Genomic DNA, 19,551 nt, shown 5'->3' on the forward strand with positions numbered 1-19,551 from the left:
TAAATAAAAATAAAATCAAATTGTAAAAATATAATTTTAAAAAAAAAAATTTTATTGTAATGGTTTATTTGGTGTATAGTTTGAATTGTTTTGGTTTTCATTTATAACTGTATCATTGTTTTCTTTTGACGAATGAGGGGCATATGTATCGCTACTTGCTCTTCTTTGATGACGTCTATTTTGTGTTGGTGTTGATGGATCTGAGGTATTTGGGGAATTTGGAGTTGAAAAATTTGTGTTACCAATGGAGTTTATTATTATTTTTTTCCATCTTTCTTCTCTTTCTTTCATTTGAGATACATAATGATTGCTAAAATATTCTATATAAAAATTAGCACCGTTCCATAAACTTGCAGTAATAACAAACAAGAGGTAGAATGTATGTAAGAATTGATATTTATAATAAAGCATACATGGAATTATTGTTAAATAGGTGTATACAAATTGAGAAAGGATAAAAAAGTATAGTCTATTATTTGGAGTTGCGATATTTAAAAAACGAGTAACAAGTGGAGGTTTATGACCATCTTTAACTCTTGAAAGGAACGATAGAGATGTGGTATAGTTATTCTCTTTAATAGTTTCTTTTTTGTATTTTCCTACATAGAAAAAATAAACAGCTTGCCATAACATGTACAATAGAATTGGATAAATATAAAAATCTTTCCATGTTGTGTTTGTTGAGTTTTTTTTAGAGAAAGAGAAATCGGTGCACCATCTTAAACTGTATGTAACTAATGATGGAAATATGTGAATAAGAACTGAGGTCGCTTTATCCAAAGAGTGAAATACCATAGAATTTCTATATGGAAGAACAGCACCGAGCAAAGGGCCATTTGAAATACAGAAGCAAGCTATAAAAAACCATTGTTTGTTTGGAACCAAATAAATATAACATAAAAGCATTAAATTTGCAAAATAGCAAAAATCAAATAAAAAATAATGCAGTTTCTTTCTTTTATATAAAACGATTCTTAATATAAATAATATTAAAAACTCCGTTGCATAAAAATGGGGTAAAAATAAAGGAAATTTACCACATATATATGAAATGACACATAAATTTAAAACACCTATATTTTTAAAATTAATTATTAGTATGGCTATAATCTAAATTAATTTATGAATTGTTTTCTATTTACCCAAAACGAACGAAAATTTATCTTTTGCTTTTATTAAATGGGATGCACCACCATCTACAGAAAGTTTGTTTTGAAACTCTTCTCTTTTTTCATTAACAAATTCTAAAACTTTTAATTTTTTAATTATTTTACTTTCTGCAACACGATGTTTAAAATTTGAAGGTGAGTCTAGTCCATCTGATTTTCCATTTTGATGATGAATATCCCTAACATCTGCAACAGAGTACCTTCTAAATATATTTATTGGTGAACTTGAAGTGATTTTTTTATTTAAAAAATCAAAATCATCTTTCTTTTTTTCCATATTATATCTAAACTATCTAAATTTCTATAATTTAAATTATTTGGTAATAATAATTATTTATTTCTTTTATATTTATTTAAATAAATAAAAAAAATAAAAAAAATAAAAAAAATAAAAAATATTTTTTAAAATAAAATTTATTTAATTATATGAATATACATAGATTAAAATAATAAATAATTAAAATTATTTATTTATATTTTTTTTATAGCTATTTATTTTAATATTAAATAAAACAATAAATTTATTTTAAATAATTTTTTATTTTTAAAAAAAAAAAAATAGTTTTTTTTAAATTAATTATTATTTAAATTAATTATTTATTTAAATTAATTTTTTATTTTTTTATTTTTTTTTATTTTTTTTTTTTAAATAAATAAAATCCAATTTTAGAAAATTTCTATAAATCTAAATTTATTATTTTATAGATGAAAAAATAAAAAATGATTTTTGAAATTAAATTAAAAAAAATTTTAATTTAATTTAATAAGAGGTTAAATAAAATAAAATATACAATCTAATAGTATTTTAAAATATGAGTTTAAACTGATTAAATACATTTTCTTTTTATATAAATTCTATATAATTCTATATTATTTATTAAACTTTTAATATTTGTAAATGAGAGCTAAACGCTATTGCAATCCAATCTGGTTGTGAACTTGACCAATTTAATTGATTAATTTCGGCTTGTGCGTTATATGTTAAAAGTGGATCTATAATAAAAATAAAAAAAAGTTAATATTTGTTTATTGCTCCATATTAATATCTAAAATTATTATAGTAATATATATACCCTCAATAGGTTTTGGCATTGATGATAAATCCCAAATTAAAGCTTGTTTATCATCAGAAACTGTACAAATATGACAACTTGAGTGAGGTGCCCACGAAATTCCATTCACTGCACTCTTATGAAATACCAATTCAGCAGCAGGTACTGATGGAACTCTTATATCTAAAATTATAACTTTTGGGCTATCTTGTTGTATTGTTGCTAAATAGTTTGGATCCTGTTTATTCCAACACAAACGTAGTAATGGTACAAATGATGGTGTTTCGTAAATAATAGTTGAGTGTTCTAAATTTCTTAAATCAAACATTCTTAATGATCCATCTGCACCTACTGATGCAAATAAATCAGTTCCTCGTGCAAACGCTATATCGAAAACCTCTTTATCGTGTGCTATTAATTGTGTTTTAGCTTGTCCTGTTTCTATATTCCAAATTGTACATGTAGTGTCAATACTTGATGTTGCTAATAGTGATGGATCTGTTTCGTTCCAATCAAATGATGATAATGGTGCACAAAATTCGCTACTTTTATTCTATTATTTACGTAAATAATAATATTAATAACTTTATATTTATATAATAGTTTTTAATTGTTATTTTTGCTACAATATAGTATTATACCACATACATTTGATAATAAACTCTTCATTTTTATCGATCTTTGATTTGATGATACTTCCCACAGTCTTAAATAATCACCTGTGGTTGCTAATAAATCGGGTCTTGTATTATTCTTATCTGGTATCCACATACATTTAGTTGGTGGGTAGGGATGCTCTAATCCACATAAAACTTCGAATTGATCGGTTTCTTCATTTAATTGTATAACATCAACCCTATTTGTATAATCTTCTAAAAATGAACCAATTGCTAATCTAAAAGGTCTATTAACTCGATTACTCCACGATAATCCATATATAACCCAAGGTGAATTGTAGGTATAAATCCTCTTTCTATTATCCATGTTATATCTATTGGTTTAAATGTATGTATATATATTTATTTTATTTTATAATATTTTAATAATTTAGTGGCACTCCAAAAAAAAATTTCTTTTTTGTTTTTAAACCCAATTAAAATTTTTCAAAAAAAAAAAAAAAAAAAAAAAAAATTATAAAAAAATTATTTTATTTTTTTTAATTTAAATTATTTTTTTATTTTTAAATATTAAATTAATAAAAAAAAATCTTATCTATTTAAAATCATTTAAAAAACCAATCAATATTAATTATTTATAAATTAAATTTACATAATAATTACATTTTTTTATTTTTTTTTTTTGTTTTTCAATCAAATATTTTTTTTATAAATTAAACAATTTTTTAAAAATTTTTTTTTTTTTTTAAATTTTTTAATCATTTCATTAATTTATAAATTAAACAAAAATAAAATGAAAAAACTTTTATTTCTTTTAGCTGGTATTGGTATCTTCTATGCTACAAATCCCGACGAAAAACAATTCAAAGAACAAATTCGTAAATATTCAGAAAACAATAATGGTGGCTACTTGGCTGTAAGTGCAAATTAATATAAGTGTTTTTATCGTTTTAATACATATTAACATTTACTTTTTCGAATTTAGGGTTTGGTTATGAGAGGAATTGTAGCTTTAAATGCTTTCAAAATTAAAAATTTAGGTGTATTATCTTTAGCCTACTTAAATGATCCACAAAAAGATCAACCACAATTGGTTGCTTTTGGTCTTTTAGGAAAATGGTTTTTCAATTCAAATAAACTCTAATTTAAAGATATATAATAAATAATAATCATAAACCATAACATTAAATATATATATATATATAATAACAACACTAAAATAAAATAGAAATGTACAAAAATTTTAAGATAAAGCCATTTAAATAAAGCTTTATTTAATATTATTTTATTTATAGTTTTACAATATTGTAAAAACTATATTTCTTTTTTTTTTTTTTTAATTTTTTTTTTATTTATTTATTTATTTATTTGCATTTTAATTATCGTCCTCTGTAACTTCGTATTCATCGTCGTTATAAATATCAGATTCTTTTATACCTAATAATTGAGGAGTGATTTCCAAAGGTCCATTACCAGTTTTGATAGATTCTATACGTTTTTCATCTGGTGATTCTAAATTTTTGCCTTGAATACGCCAACATTCAGCTAAAATAACTGATGCGGATTGTGCTACATTTAATGATTCGATTAAACCTGTACCTGGAATAGTGAGACAACGAGTTGATGCTTTCATAATTTTCTTTCCAATACCTTTTGATTCTGAACCAAAAACAAGAATCATTGGTTTAAGACCTAATAATTTATTTGAACCTTTAGAGTAGAGAGTAACATTATTCTTTAATTCGAGATTACTTGATGTTACAACGAGTTCCCAACCATTTGAAGTGAATTCATTTAAACACTCCATTGTTTCTGTATAGGTATTGATAATTGAGATATTTACATGCTCGAGTGCACCACGACTACTTCTATAAGCCTCACCAGAGAATGGGTTTATTGGTGACTTTGTATTTTCAGTTGAACTAGCATTGATGATTATGCTTTTAACACCAAACAAAGCACATGTACGAGCTATAGCACCTAAATTCATTGGATTTTCGACGCCATCTAAAAACACAATAATTGGACGAGCTGCAGATCCTAAAGATTCGATTTGTTTTTTCTTTGCCAATTCTTGACCTTTAATATGTTGACTGAATGAGTGTGTTGCAATGGGTGTAGTTTCATATAATCTATATCTTTCAATTTCATTTTCCATTAAAACATCGATTGGAACTGGATACTTCTTTTTAACGATTGCCATAATACCACCATGATGAATTGTGCCCGACATTTTAGTTAACTCTTCATGTGAATTTGGACCAGTTATAATTTTATACACTTTTTTATTCTTTGTAAAATATTTAATCATTGGATGAATCTCTTTTTTATTCGAATTATAAAACTCATGGTCAACAACTAATTTAACAATATCTTCTTTTCTTTTTTTAAATACTTCTAAAATTGGACTTAAATGTGATACTGTAGTTTCAGTTCTTTTAATTTCATTAATTTCTTTTAGAGTTTTGATTTTCTTATCTTCATCAATGTCTTCTTCGTAGTCTTCATAGTCTTCCTCAATGTCTTCTTCGTAGTCTTCTTCATAGTCTTCTTCGTAGTCCTCTTCATAAAAATCCTCATCTTGGTCATAGTCATCATTATCCACTTCTTTTGCCCATTGCTCAATTTTATCTGAACTAGAAACTCTTTTTTTATTACCATTATTTTTGAAACCAATTGATTTTTTATTATTTTTATCTTTTATATTAATATTATTATCAAAGTTATCTAAACTATAATTTGAACCTTGTTCGTTATCTTTATTATTATATTTATCTTTAAAGTGGTTGAACAGTTTTTTATTTTTGAAATCATTATTATTTTTATTGTTCATATGATTATTATTATTTTTATTATTATTTTTATTTTTATTATTATTTTTATTTTTATTATTATAATTATTCTTTTTACTATTATTATTATTGTTATTGTTGTTATTATTATTAGTATTAACTGAAGTTTCTTCAATTTTTTTTCTTGTAACAAATTTAACAGTTTTTATATTTTCGCCAAGTTGTACTTCATTTTTCTCTCTTTCTATTATAGGTTGGTTTTTTTTTGCATATGATCTGACTAAAATACTATTATTTAAAAAAGATATAATACTACTATTACAATAGATGTTACTTTTATTTGTTAAATTTTTTAACATTTTATTTATTTATTGTTAAAAATTATTTAAATTATAATTAAAAAAAAAAAAAAATAAAAAAACGAAAAATGCCAAAATTTTTTTTTTTTTAATTTATTTATAAAAAAAAAAAACCAATGAATTATTTTTAATCATTATGAAATAAAAAGGTATAGGTTTTATTATTTAAAGAATCAGACAGAAAATCAGAAAAAAATTAAAAAAGAGTAGTTTTTTAGTATAAATAAATTAAATTTTAAGTTTATTTGTTTTTTTAATTTGTAATTTAAAAATAATAAAATGATTATTATTTTATTACGATTTGATATTATTATTATTATTATTATGATTTTTATATTTGTTTTATAATTATTGTATAATAAATAAAAATAACAACAATTATTATTGTTATTGTTATTTATTATATTACTGCTACTATTGGACAATATTTGCTATTAAAGCTTGGAATCTTTTACGATATGCAGAAGGAGAAATAGCAGAAATTTTGGTTCCATCATGAATAATTGATTTAAAAAAGTTTTCATATTGTTTTGAGAAATTCCATGGTGTTAATGTATCAATAATAGCAATAAAGTAAACTTCTTTTTTATTTTTTGATAATATACCACCAATATCTTTTTGAAATAATGAGGTCTTACCAGATGTTTTTTTGAAAAATTCTTCTTCCAATACTTTCCATTGATCTTTTTGACTTTGGTCATCCGATGTCAAAGCCAATGGTGAGTTTTCATCGATTATATGTACACCAACTAATAAACTGTAATCACATATATTATGAGACTCCAAAAATTTAGTATCGTGTTCAATTTGTTCGAGTAATGGTGCTTTAAATTCTGTACCTATATCTAAAATTCTCTTGAAATCTAAATCTTTTAATGCAATTTGTGCCATTTTATCTTCGATTGTTATTTGCTGATCGAGATCTTCAATTTCATCTGAACCTTGATCCAATTCATTAATTTCTACATGTCTACCAATTGTTGAGCCTTTCAAATCGTATTTCTCTGCAATAGGCAATGGTGTAAAAAATAGATTGTTCATAACCAAGAACTTCATTTCAGCTCTGCTTTTTGTTTGCAATGAATAGCAGCCTAATAGTTTAATTAACAATGAGTTGGGGTACTTTTGAAGGTGTTGAACGTATGCAGGTAAAATGTTCTTTAATACTGCCTCTTCATTGGATGGAATGGTTTTAATAAGATAATCACCCTCACTAGAACGGAAAAACATACTTCCACTTCTACCACTAGAATCTATTTCGCTGAGTGCTGATAGGTTACCAAGTAAAAGATTACCAAATACTCTTTCTGGACCAAGAGAATACATAAACATTTTCGTATCAATTTCCAAACGCTCTCTTATCTTTTTGAATGCCATTGGGAAATGATCTTTAAATAACCAACCATTATACTTGAATTCTACAATTAATTCGAAATCTTTTGGTTTTAATGCTCTATTTGGGAGTGCAATTGCTTCACCTACAGCTCTACGAATACCAATCATTATAAATTGAATTAGGTCCCAGCTTTCATGGCCAATAGTAATATCTTTTCCTTGTGATGCTACCCAGTTTGATGATCTATTTTCAATCATTCCATTACTTGAGATTGAAGTTTCGAAATGATTTACCAACCCTAAACTTTTTACAAAATATAAATTATTTGATATAACATCTCTATATTCCTTGAAAAAGATTTTACCATCTAATTTAAAAAGTCTTTTGTCATTTACAGTTTCATTTAAAAATGGTGAAAATGATGTTAATGAATGATTATTTAAAGTTGGTAACCTATTTCCTAATTGTTGTTGTAATAACTTTTGTTGTTCTAATGTAAAACCACTGTTATTATTAATTGGTTTGTGTGATGGTAAGTCTGGTAATGATTGAGATTTATGGGCATCATCCATAATTTCTTGTTCAACTTTGGGCATATCAGTCATTGATTTAGTTGGTGTTTTGCTTAAACTACTAATACTACTGCTATCGGGACTATCATTTTGGTTATTTTGATTAATATCTAAAACATCTGAAAATTTTTTAAGGGTACGATGATATCCAATCGAGTTTATTGGGTCTGTTTGTTGAGAGTTAAAAGGTTGTCTAATATTTTTTTTACTAAAATTACTATTATGTTTAATTGATGTATTAAATGATGTACTATTTGAATGTTCACTAATATCACTATTTATTGATTCATATGACGATGATACTATTTTATCTCTAATTAATGATGAGTTTTTATTTGATATTAACAATTTTTCATGGCCTATGTTTATATTTGCACTTGAAGGAGTTGATGAAAAACTAGTTGATGGTGATAATGAAAAGCTTGTCGATGGGGATCCTGAAATATTATTATTATTATTAATATTATTATTTTGACTATTATTACAATTATTATTATCAATACAAATATTACTACTGTTATTAAGATTGAGACTATAACGAATATTGTTACTATAACGAAGATTATTATTACTATTAAAACTTTTATTTAACTCTTCTTTGATTTGATTACCTATATAAAATTGAGGGAATAGCTGTTTTATAATTGAGCATGGTGAGGTTGTAATGATTTTTAAGCTGCTAAGTGATGAACAGATTGATTCTAAAATAGTTAAAAGTTCATCAACTGTAATATAGCCTTTTTGCTCTTTATCCAACATTTTAAATGCAACTAAGAAATGAAAAAGCAATGTTAATAGATTTTTTTTTGGTAATGATGATATATAAAAAAAATTAACTTACATTTAATTTGCCTATTAAAAGATGAGTTTTGTAATATTGATATACCATTTAAAAAATCATTTAAATTTAATTTGTCGTCTTTGTTCGAATCGAATGCTTCAAACAATGAATTTGATATTGAGCTTGAACCATTTAAAATCGTGCCTAAACAATCTCCAAAGTCTTTTTTTAAAATCATACCTTTTTTATCCTTATCCAATGATGTAAAATGGTTGTATAAACTTTCTAATCTTTTTCTATTGACTAAAAAAAAAATATTTAATATTAAAATGAGTTATTTATAAAAATATGATATAAATTAATTCTCTTACTATTTTGGGTATGCAAAGAAACTGGTGCAACACTTAGGTCCCTGGACGATGATAAATAGTCATCTACTACACTACTGCCAGATGAATTTAAATCTCTACCTGAGCCATCTGAAACTCTAACCATATTTGAAATCTGTTCGGAAATTTCACAATTTTCAGTTAGGGTAGCTTTCTTTCTACACTTTGGATGAACTACGTAGCCACATACTTCACAAAGATAAGCTTGCTTACGATAACCCCATAATAAATAACTGCACAGCGAACAATGGGTTGGTGTATTAAAATCAATGTACACAAATACATGTGGAAAAAAAGGTGCATTATTTTTGTGTGATTTTGAATAGTTTTGACTTTTTTGATTATCGATCTGCTCTTGTTTTTTCAACTCTTCTTGTAAACGTTTCTCTTCCTCCTCTTTTTGTAATCTATCTTGAACACTTTTATCGTCATTTGAGAATCCTATTAAAAAGTACATAATTTCAGTTTGATTGGTTTTTGAAGCCATTTGAATTGCAGAGCCTGTTGAACCTCCTAAATTACAATCTGCACCATTTTCCATTAACAACTTTACAATTTTCTTTTGGTGACTTGCGACTGCAAAGAATAAAGGAGTTTCACCACGATTATTTTGAATATTTAAATTTGCTCCCTTCTCAATCAAATATTGAACTGCTAAAAGTGAACCATTATAACATGCTCTATGTAATGCTGATTCTCCTCTAATTGTTTTAGCATTGACTGGTGTGCCTTTATCTAAGAGTAAATTTAAAACCACTCGGAACTTTACTGTTTGGGATGCTTCTGAAAATGAATGACGTACTAAATAGTGTAATGGTACTGTACCATCCTTTGAGATTGATAAAACTGATGCATCACCTTGTTCTATAAGCAATTGGCATATCTCTAAACTACCAGCAAAAGCTGCAAAATGAAGTGGCGCCCAACCTTGAGAATCCTTTAAATCGACATCGGCTTTATGTTCTAATAAAAGCTTTATTAACTGTATATCCTTTTTCTCTGTTGCTACATGAATTGGTCTCATACCAGTACTTTCATCTACCCAATCTACCCATTCATTGTTTAGGTAATACTTTACATAGTTCTTTTCTATCAATGATAAACGGTCTTTATGATATAAGGTTCTAAACAACATTAAAACTTTTCTTTGTTTACCCAGTTCAATACATTCAATCTGTAATGGCTGCTGCTGTGGTTGTTCTAATATTGATTGGGGTGATGGTGATGTTGAAGGTGTTAATGTGGAAAAACCACCGACACTACCATTAAAATTACTATTATTTTGTTGGAGGGCTGTTGGTTGGGTAATTGCAAATGGTATAGTTATGGATGAAAGAGAATTTGGTGGTTGTGATGAAGGTGAAGCTGAAACTGATGTAGATGGAGATCCTGATAATACTGAAGGAATTGATACAGTCGAAGATGTGGGTGTAGTTGACTTTGATTCAGAAGTGCTCTGGAGTATAGTATTAATCTTGCATAATTTCTTTGCCAACTTTCTATAGATGTGTAACAAAAAAGTGTCAGAGAATTGCAAAAGACCTGTTTTTTCAACTTTTTCTTGATAAACTGTATTTATGATTTGCCAACTTTCTACAATTTCGGTAAAAGATGGCGAGGTGGCTATTAAATAACTCGATGAATGACAATTACCTCCAATATCACCACCACATAATAAAACAACTCTATAATCATCTGACCACCATAGAGGACCAGAGTACTGTTGTAGTATAAATGTTGAGCTTATATAAGGTTCGATATTATTCCAAAATATATTGTTTCTTATTGGTTGTGGTTGAATAATTGTCATATTAATGAACTATAAAATATTTAACTTTATATATTTATTATATAATTTATTTATAGTAATTATGATTTTATTATATTATTATTATTTATTAATATTATTAGATATTTTTTTCATAGATTTTTTTTTATTATAGGGGTTGGACTATTTATTTTTATTGGTTTTTATTTTTTTTTTTTTTTGAAACCAATTGGTTTCCTTTTTGAAAGTGGGGAGGAGTGAGCTTATTGAGGGTTTTTAGGTCACAACAAAACAAAAAAAAAAAAAATTAATTTCTGAAATTTTTCACAATAAAAATGAAAAAAAAAAAATTTATATAAAAAAAATTTTAAAAAAAATTCAAAATATCTGCTAAACCATTTTTATTATAAATAATTATGATAATAAAGAATTATATAAGGAATTAAAATAGTAAATAGGTAAATGGTATGATTCTAAAACCAAATAACTTAGCAATATTTGATTGTTGATTATATTATTGTTATTATTATTATTAATTTCATTGTTTGTATTATTTTTTTATTATTGTAATTCCAAGAAAAATAACCATTGCTCTTATTAGTATTTATTACAAAACAAACAAAGATGTTTATGTTATTTGTAATTTTACTTATTTATATTTGATGAAATTTCATTTATAATTGTTTAAACAAAAACATTAAAAAAAAAAAAAGATCATCTTTCTTTTGTAAAGATTTGAACAAGATTCTTGCATATGTGGGAAAAGAAAATAAAAAATTTTGATCTTAAACCCGAAAAAAAAAGAAAAAAAAAATTGAAAATATTGAAAAAAGAAAAAAAAAAATTAAGAAAAATAAATAAAATAATTTTATTTTGAAATTTATTTTTTATTTTTTATTTTATTTTTTTTTTTAATTATTATTTTTTATTTTACATTAGAACACACACACAAATAACACATATATAGAATTTGTTAAATTAGTAAAAATAAATAAAACATAATTATTATAATTAATTATTATAATAATTAAATAATTAAAATTAATTTTATTTATTTTTATTTTAAAAATAAAAAGATATATATATATATAATATAATTTAATAAAGGCACTTTTATCTTTTTTTTATTATTATTAAAAAATAAAAAAAAAAAGTAACAACTACCCATAATAATTCACCCAAATATTAGATAATAAATAAACAAATAGTAGTAGTAGTAGTATAATTATGAAATTTTTTTATAATAAATCAATTTCTTTTATAATAGTAGTAACATTAGCAATTTTATTTTTACAATTATCATTTGCCAGCGAGTTAAATAGTAATAATAATAATAACAACAACAACAACAACAATAATGAAGTTAATAATAAAATAAATAACCAAGAGTTGTTTTTGGTATCATCCAAGCTTGGACCTACAGATAATAAACAGCATAAAGTTGGAGTAAACCCAACTGTCCCACCAGGAGGTGTCACAGGCGGTAGTAGCAGTCATACCAATACTACAGAAAGTAGCAGCGGAGATGATGGTGGTCAAGGAGCATTGTCAAACCAACAGGATGCCAATACTATTATATTTATTGTATTGTTCATTTTGACTGGTGCTGTATTAATTGTTTATGTTGTAATTAAAATGGATATTCCATTTATTCCAGAATCTGTTGCCATTGTCACATATGGTATTTTATTAGGTGTTATCTTTAGATTCTCATATAGTCATATCGTTAAACAGGTAGTAAATTTCAACCCTGAAAGCTTTTTCTTATTCATCTTACCAACAATTATTTTCGAAACTGGTTTCTCTTTACCAAAGGTATTTATACACAAATATTATATATTATATTTTTGTTGATATTAATCCTAATACCAATCTTTTTTATTATACTAGACTGACTTTTTCCAAAATATTGTTCCAATTTTATCATTTGCTATTTTTGGTACAATTATTACATTTTTATCGGTAGGTTTTGGTATTTATACAGTTGGAAAATCAGGTGTTTCAGTTATATTATCATTAAAAGATTCATTAGCATTTGGCGCCATTATTAGTTCCACTGATCCAGTTTGCACATTGGCAATTTTCCAAGCTCTTAATGTAGATCCATTATTATACATGTTGGTTTTAGGTGAAAGTATTCTAAATGATGCCGCTTCAATCTTTTTATATAGAGTCGTTGAGCAAACCAGCACCCATGATATTATTATATCCTGTGCTATGTTTTTAGTAGTTGGTTTGGGTAGTGTTGTTTTAGGTGTTGTTATGGCAGTTTTATTATCATTAGTAAGTATACAAAGTAATAATTATTAATATACTCAATATTATTAAAATTAATTCAATATTCTTGTTATAGATATTAAAATGGGTTAATATTGGTAAATTCCCAGCTTTAGAAACTATCTTTATGGTTATGTTTTCATATATGTCATATGTTTTAGCAAATGCATTGGATATTTCAGGTGTTTTGGCAGTATTCTTTTTCGGTATTACTTTTAATCAATATGGTGCATATAGTTTATCACCATATACAAAGTTAACCTCAAGACAATTGTTTAGAACCGCAGCATTTATTTGTGAAACTGCAGTTTTCATTTATATGGGAATGTCATTAAGTTTCCACGAATTTACTTTTGATATTGGATTATTTAGCTGGAGTTTAGTAAGTTTATTTTTCATTTATAAAAAAAATAAATAACCATACTAACTTTTTAATACTATTTAGTTCTTTACAGTAGTTTCAAGAGCATTAGCAATCTTCCCAATGTGTCTCATTTTAAATAGATTCATCAAGAATAAGATTCCTTGGACTATTCAAATTGCAATTTGGTTTGCAGGTTTAAGAGGTGCATTCGCATTTGCATTATCAATTGATTATGTATCTCCACAAACACAATTAATTCGTACCAACACATTATTAGTAGTAATATTTACAATCTTTGTATTTGGTATTGGAACTTATCCATTATTAAAAGTATTGGGTATTAAAACATCATCAAGTGATCAGTCATTAGATAATATTTCAAAACCATTAAACAAAGTAACCAAAAATAAAGAAAGATCTCAAATATATCAATCAATCGATGATAAATACTTTAAAGTTTGGTTTAGAAAGAAAATGCCACCATTAGCAACTGAAGCCATCGAGATTTTCGAGAAATTGGTAGCATCCTCCCACGATTTAGAATTAGAGTCTGTTGAAGATTCTAAAATTTATTCAAATGTTTCATCCCATAGAAATGCTAAACAACAAAATTTATTCGACGATGAAGCAAGCTTAGATGATGATCATGATGAAAAACCATTAATCTAAACAACCCCACCCATATTTTTTATTTAAATATTTTAAATAAAAAATAATATTCCGAAATATTCAAATTATTAAATTTAATAAATATATAATATATCCACATTATATTATAACATTTTTATAAATTTATTTATTTTTATTATTCATAATTATTAACCTTATTCATTTCGTTTTTTTTTGTTTTTTTTCGTTTATTTTTTTTTTTAAATTAATTTATTTTTTTAAAAAACTAAAAACTATTTTTTAAATTTTTTATTTTCTTAAAATTTTTTTTTATAAACCATTTTATATTTTTTTAATTGAATGCAATAAATAATATCTTGTTATTATGTTGTCATCATTTACAAAATTAAGAAAACCATTATCTTTGTATAATATATCAAAGAATAATGGTAGCAATATTATAAATACAAGATGTATCACTTCAAATAATAAAATTGTTTTACAAAATAGTAATGATAATAGTTTAAATAAAAATAAATTATTTTGCCAAGAGTTTTTAGAAAAGAACTTTAAAAACAATTACTCAAGTAAAAACAATAAAAACAATAAAGCCAATAATAATAACAATAATAAAAATGAAACCGAAAAAATTATTTTATCATTGGTTAATGTTAGAAAAGTATTCGAAGACACAGGAAGAGATATTTTAAAACCAACTTCACTTTCATTTATGTATGGCGCCAAAATTGGTTTGTTAGGTGGTAATGGTTCTGGTAAATCAACATTTATGAAGATCATTGCACAAGAAGATACAGAGATTGACGGCGAAGTGCTACTTTCAAAAGATATATCAGTGGGTTATCTTCACCAAGAACCAGAGTTGGATCCAGAAAAAAATGTAGAAGAAAATATTTTTGATGGTGTTTATGAAAAGAAAGAAATTTTAGATGAACACGAAGAGATTACAGAGCGTTTAGAAGATGAGGATGAAGAATTAACAAAACAAGAGAGAAAGCAATTAGAAGCAAGACAAGAAGAGTTGGCAGATATTATTGAAGAAGAAAAACTTTGGGATCTAAAGAGAAAGATTGCAATTGCAATTGATGCATTGAATTGCCCACCAGGTGAAAGCAGTGTCGAAACATTATCAGGTGGTGAGCGTCGTAGAGTTGCTTTAGCTCGTTTATTACTTTCAAATCCAGATATCATTTTATTAGATGAACCAACCAATCATTTAGATGCAGAGAGTGTTGCTTGGTTAGAACGTTTCCTTAAAGAATACAAAGGTACTGTTATTGCAGTTACTCACGATCGTTATTTCTTGGATAATGTTGCAAATTGGATTTTAGAAATTGACCGTGGTGATTTAATACCATTTAAAGGAAATTATACAAAATGGTTACAACACAAGGAATCTCGTTTAGCAGTCGAAAATAAAAAAGAAGAGGGTAGAAAGAAAGCAATTAAAAAAGAATTAGAATATCTTCAAGCAGGTGTTAAAGCTCAAACCAAAAAAAACAAAACTCGTATCGATAAATACAATGATTTGGTAACTAGTGCACCAGAAAAGTATAGAGAACCAGGTAGAATCTCAATCCCACCATGTCCACGTCTCGGTAAATTAGTATTCGAGGCAAGAGATCTTTCAATGAGTTTTGACGGTCGTACTCTTTTCAAAAACTTAAATTTAAATATCGAACCAGGTTCAATTGTTGGTATTGTAGGTCCTAACGGTACCGGTAAATCTACACTCTTTAGAATTATGACCGGTGAATTAAAACCAGAAACTGGTTCAGTTAGAGTTGGTGAAACTGTTCGTATGGGCTTTGTTTCTCAATCACGTAGCTCATTAGATGACGATAAAACCATTTATGAAGAGGTAGCTGACGGTGATGATGTCGTTAATATGGGTCTCCATCAAATTCATGTAAGAGAATATATCAGTCAATTCAATTTCAGAGGTCAAGAGCAAGATAAATTCATTGGTTCTCTTTCTGGTGGTGAACGTAATCGTGTTCACATTGCCAAAATGATCAAAAAAGGTTGTAACCTCTTATTACTCGATGAACCAACTAACGATTTAGATGTTGATGTTTTAAGAAATCTCGAAACAGCTTTAGAGGATTTCCCAGGTTGTGCTGTCATTATTTCTCACGATCGTTATTTCTTGGATCGTCTTTGTACCCATATTGTTTCATTCGAAGGTGAAGGTAATGTTGTAGTTCACGAAGGTAATTATGCTTCATATGATGAAGATAGAACACGTCGTACCGGTAAAAAATATGACCCACATAAATTAAAATATAAAAAGATTTTAACTGTTTAAATAAATATAATTTTTATAAAAAAAAAATATAAATAAATAACCAATCGGTTATCTATTTTATTTATTTGTTTAGATATTACATTTATTATTTTATTATTTACTATGTTATTCTTTGTTAATTATTTACATTATTAGTTTATAAAACTTTTTAAAAGAAAAGGGTGTTTAATAGCATCACTTGCGCTAATTCTAGTAAATGGATTGGGATCTAAACATTTTTCTAAAAGGTCATATAATTCAGAGGGAACATCCTCTTTATTTTCGCTGGATTCGCTCCTTAATCGTTTTGATAAATCTCTCCAAGAGGTTGGAGGAATTGGATGTGATGTTTGAACTTTTTTATCTAATAGTTGAGCTACTTCAATAATTTTCTTTGTGCCAATGATTGAAACAATTTCTGCTAAGCTTGTCATATCATCAGGCGAAATAAAAAATGGATATCTACCAGTAATGATACATAATAGTATGACACCCACTGACCATATATCGATTGCAGTTGTTTGCTTATTAAATTTTAATAAAACTTCTGGTGCTCTAAATCCTCTAGTGCCTGCTCTTGGGGCTTGTTGTGGTCTTTTAAATAGAAATAAATAATAAAAATTAGTTTAAATAATAACTATTGTTTTAAAATGTAATGGTTCTTACTTTATATCATTTTTGGTATTTGTTTGTTTCGCTGAGGGTTTTGGGTTGTTATTATTGGTTGTTTGTATCGTTGTAGTTTCATCTTTGATGTTATTGTTGTTGCTATTGTTATTAGCCTCATTATTTTCGGGCATTTCTTGAGCTAAACCAAAATCAATCAACATAAACGAGTTCCTTTTTTGAGAGTATAGAAAGTTTGTTGGCTTTACATCTCTGTGACAAATACTATTTTTATGTATCCATTTGAGTGAGGTAAACAAAGCCAATAGGTATTTTTGAATATTATCATTTGTCATTTGGAAAAAGTAATCTTTAAAAGAGTCATGTTCGAAATATGGCAATACCAATGTAACTTGGTCTTTGTGTCTTAGTACACCCAATAGCGCTGAGACATTGTGGGATCCACCAACTCTTAACAAACTGTGTATTTCATTTAAAATTCTTGCAGGTGATGAAGTTGGGGCAACACGTTTTAATGCTACAATTAATCCTGTATTTGGTCCATAAAGACAAACTGATTTATAAACGCCGCTAAATGTTCCCTGACCTATTTTTTCTAAAATTCTAAATTTACCTTTAATTTCTGGATACTCTATATCAGTGAATTCGGTTGGTTGATTCATTAAATCTTTGATTTCATTACCGCCAAGATAAATACTATTTTGCTTTAATAATTTTAAGTCTTGTAAATGTGCTTGTTGTATTAGCTGAGATTGTAAAAGCTGTTGATGTTGTTCTAATTGTTGAAAATTATTAAATAGATTTATATTGCCATTTAAATTATTTATGTTGTTCATATTATTATTATTAATATTGCTATTATTACTATTATTATTGTTATTACTACTCATACCTATATTATTACTCATAGTATTTACAATATTATTACCCATATTCATGTTGATATTATTAATATTATTATTATTATTATTATTGTTATTATTGTTAATATTGTTAATATTGTTATTGTTAATATTATTATTTGTATTATTATTAATACTATTACTATTTACACTGTTGTTATTTACATGGTTACTTTGAATATTAATATTTTTTATATGAAAATTATTAATAAAATTTTTTTGGGGGCTGGGAATTTTTGTTTTTTGAACTTTAGTTTTCTCATCATTATTATATTCGTGTGAACCTCTTTTGGGTTGCATATTTTGTTGTGACTGTTGTTGTAATGGGGATGGTTGCTTGATATTTTGATGTTGATATTGATTTTGCAGTATATTTTGATGGGATGGAGAATAGTTTTGTTGGCTACTATTTGATGGTGAGGGGTTTTGTTGTTGGTGTGATGAAGTGATACTCTGTAAATGATTATATTGAGTGTTTTGTGGTTGATATTGATTGCTATTATTTTTGGGGATTGATTGATATTTATTTACATTTAAATTATTATTAGTTTGTTCTGGTATAAAAAAATTTGTACTTTTTGGACTATTATTACTATAAAAATTTTGCGCTTGGTTATATATATTTGAATAAGTATTATATGGACTATATTCTTGCTGTTGTTGTTGGTGTGGTTGTTTTGTTGGCGTGGAGTTGAATGAACTACCTCCACTACTATTTAGTTTATTGCTGTCTATTGATGAGTTTAATGATGTAATAGATAATAAAGGTAAATGTACAGGTACTTTAAATGGTGGGTCATTGAAATGAATAGGAGACGCATTCATTGATAAAGGTGACCTTGATAGCTTCTCATTGTTTGGCGAATTGATATAGCCATTACCATTGTTATTACTATTTGAAAAATTATCACCATTTGTATTATTATTATTACCACTATTATTATTATTCATATTATTATTAATATTATTCATATTATTCATATTATTCATATTATTCATATTATTCATATTATTCATATTATTATTATTATTATTATTATTATTATTATTATTATTATTATTATTATTATTATTATTATTATTATTATTATTATTACTATTATTATTATTATTATTATTCATATTATTCATATTATTCATATTATTCATATTATTATAAAATGAAGATTGGGGTGATGTAGAGGGTTGTATTGATGAGGAAGAGGATGGCGAGAGGGGTTTAAAATTATTCAACTGTTGTGGGGATTGTTGAATTGCTATAGGGTTAGAGGTTTGGTTATAAATATTATTATTGCTATTGAAAACAATTTGAGGATTTACCTGTTTGGGATATGGTTGTTGAGTAGCTGTGCCCTGTCTTTGTTGATTATTTGTTTGTTGTTGCTGTTGTTGTTGGTATCTATTTTGTACAGGAGATGGTATTTGCTGTTGATATTGCTGTGGCTGTTGATAATATGTATTTTGGCCATTATTGTTATTGTTATTCATATTATTATTGTTATTATTATTCATATTATTAATATTATTGTTTGTGTTATTATTCATATTATTATATTCATTAAAACTATTTATATTATAACTATAAGCATTGCGATTATTATTGTTTTCCCAACTCATATTTTATTTAATAAA

The 19,551-nt window shown here is 25.8% G+C and overlaps 8 protein-coding genes across 8 annotated transcripts; 3 read left to right on the plus strand and 5 right to left on the minus strand.

The window, feature by feature from the left end:
• Positions 1–234: 234 nt before the first annotated feature.
• On the minus strand, positions 235–1,413 carry DICPUDRAFT_17822 (uncharacterized protein; the record flags this gene model as incomplete). The annotated part of the gene is made up of 2 exons (XM_003290742.1): positions 235–1,073; positions 1,143–1,413. Coding segments are annotated over 2 exons (1,110 nt in total), but the record flags the coding sequence as incomplete, so codon positions are not given.
• A 633-nt stretch (positions 1,414–2,046) lies between these two features.
• On the minus strand, positions 2,047–3,205 carry DICPUDRAFT_155324 (uncharacterized protein; the record flags this gene model as incomplete). Its single annotated transcript, XM_003290743.1, has 3 exons — positions 2,047–2,162; positions 2,243–2,774; positions 2,870–3,205. 3 exons carry the CDS (start codon positions 3,203–3,205, stop codon positions 2,047–2,049), a joined length of 984 nt encoding a protein of 327 aa, XP_003290791.1.
• Positions 3,206–3,613: 408 nt separating this feature from the next.
• Positions 3,614–4,120, plus strand: DICPUDRAFT_92555 (uncharacterized protein). The gene is made up of 2 exons (XM_003290736.1): positions 3,614–3,754; positions 3,824–4,120. The coding sequence occupies exons 1-2, from the start codon at positions 3,632–3,634 to the stop codon at positions 3,980–3,982; spliced, it is 282 nt and encodes a 93-aa protein (XP_003290784.1). The 5' UTR covers positions 3,614–3,631; the 3' UTR covers positions 3,983–4,120.
• A 93-nt stretch (positions 4,121–4,213) lies between these two features.
• On the minus strand, positions 4,214–5,989 carry DICPUDRAFT_81506 (uncharacterized protein; the record flags this gene model as incomplete). The annotated part of the gene is made up of 1 exon (XM_003290744.1): positions 4,214–5,989. One exon carries the CDS (start codon positions 5,987–5,989, stop codon positions 4,214–4,216), a length of 1,776 nt encoding a protein of 591 aa, XP_003290792.1.
• A 414-nt stretch (positions 5,990–6,403) lies between these two features.
• DICPUDRAFT_37984 (uncharacterized protein) lies at positions 6,404–7,582 on the minus strand (the record flags this gene model as incomplete). Its single annotated transcript, XM_003290745.1, has 3 exons — positions 6,404–6,603; positions 6,682–6,901; positions 6,956–7,582. The coding sequence occupies 3 exons, from the start codon at positions 7,580–7,582 to the stop codon at positions 6,404–6,406; spliced, it is 1,047 nt and encodes a 348-aa protein (XP_003290793.1).
• A 4,480-nt stretch (positions 7,583–12,062) lies between these two features.
• DICPUDRAFT_81508 (uncharacterized protein) lies at positions 12,063–14,145 on the plus strand (the record flags this gene model as incomplete). The annotated part of the gene is made up of 4 exons (XM_003290737.1): positions 12,063–12,650; positions 12,726–13,118; positions 13,189–13,494; positions 13,558–14,145. The coding sequence occupies 4 exons, from the start codon at positions 12,063–12,065 to the stop codon at positions 14,143–14,145; spliced, it is 1,875 nt and encodes a 624-aa protein (XP_003290785.1).
• Positions 14,146–14,470: 325 nt separating this feature from the next.
• On the plus strand, positions 14,471–16,411 carry ABCF3 (uncharacterized protein; the record flags this gene model as incomplete). Its single annotated transcript, XM_003290738.1, has 1 exon — positions 14,471–16,411. The coding sequence occupies one exon, from the start codon at positions 14,471–14,473 to the stop codon at positions 16,409–16,411; it is 1,941 nt and encodes a 646-aa protein (XP_003290786.1).
• Positions 16,412–16,542: 131 nt separating this feature from the next.
• On the minus strand, positions 16,543–19,536 carry DICPUDRAFT_155330 (uncharacterized protein; the record flags this gene model as incomplete). The annotated part of the gene is made up of 2 exons (XM_003290746.1): positions 16,543–16,984; positions 17,057–19,536. The coding sequence occupies 2 exons, from the start codon at positions 19,534–19,536 to the stop codon at positions 16,543–16,545; spliced, it is 2,922 nt and encodes a 973-aa protein (XP_003290794.1).
• Between the last annotated feature and the right edge of the window lie 15 nt (positions 19,537–19,551).

The sequence above is a fragment of the Dictyostelium purpureum genome (assembly GCF_000190715.1).
Source record: "Dictyostelium purpureum unplaced genomic scaffold DICPUscaffold_241, whole genome shotgun sequence".
NCBI lineage: Eukaryota > Evosea > Eumycetozoa > Dictyosteliales > Dictyosteliaceae > Dictyostelium > Dictyostelium purpureum.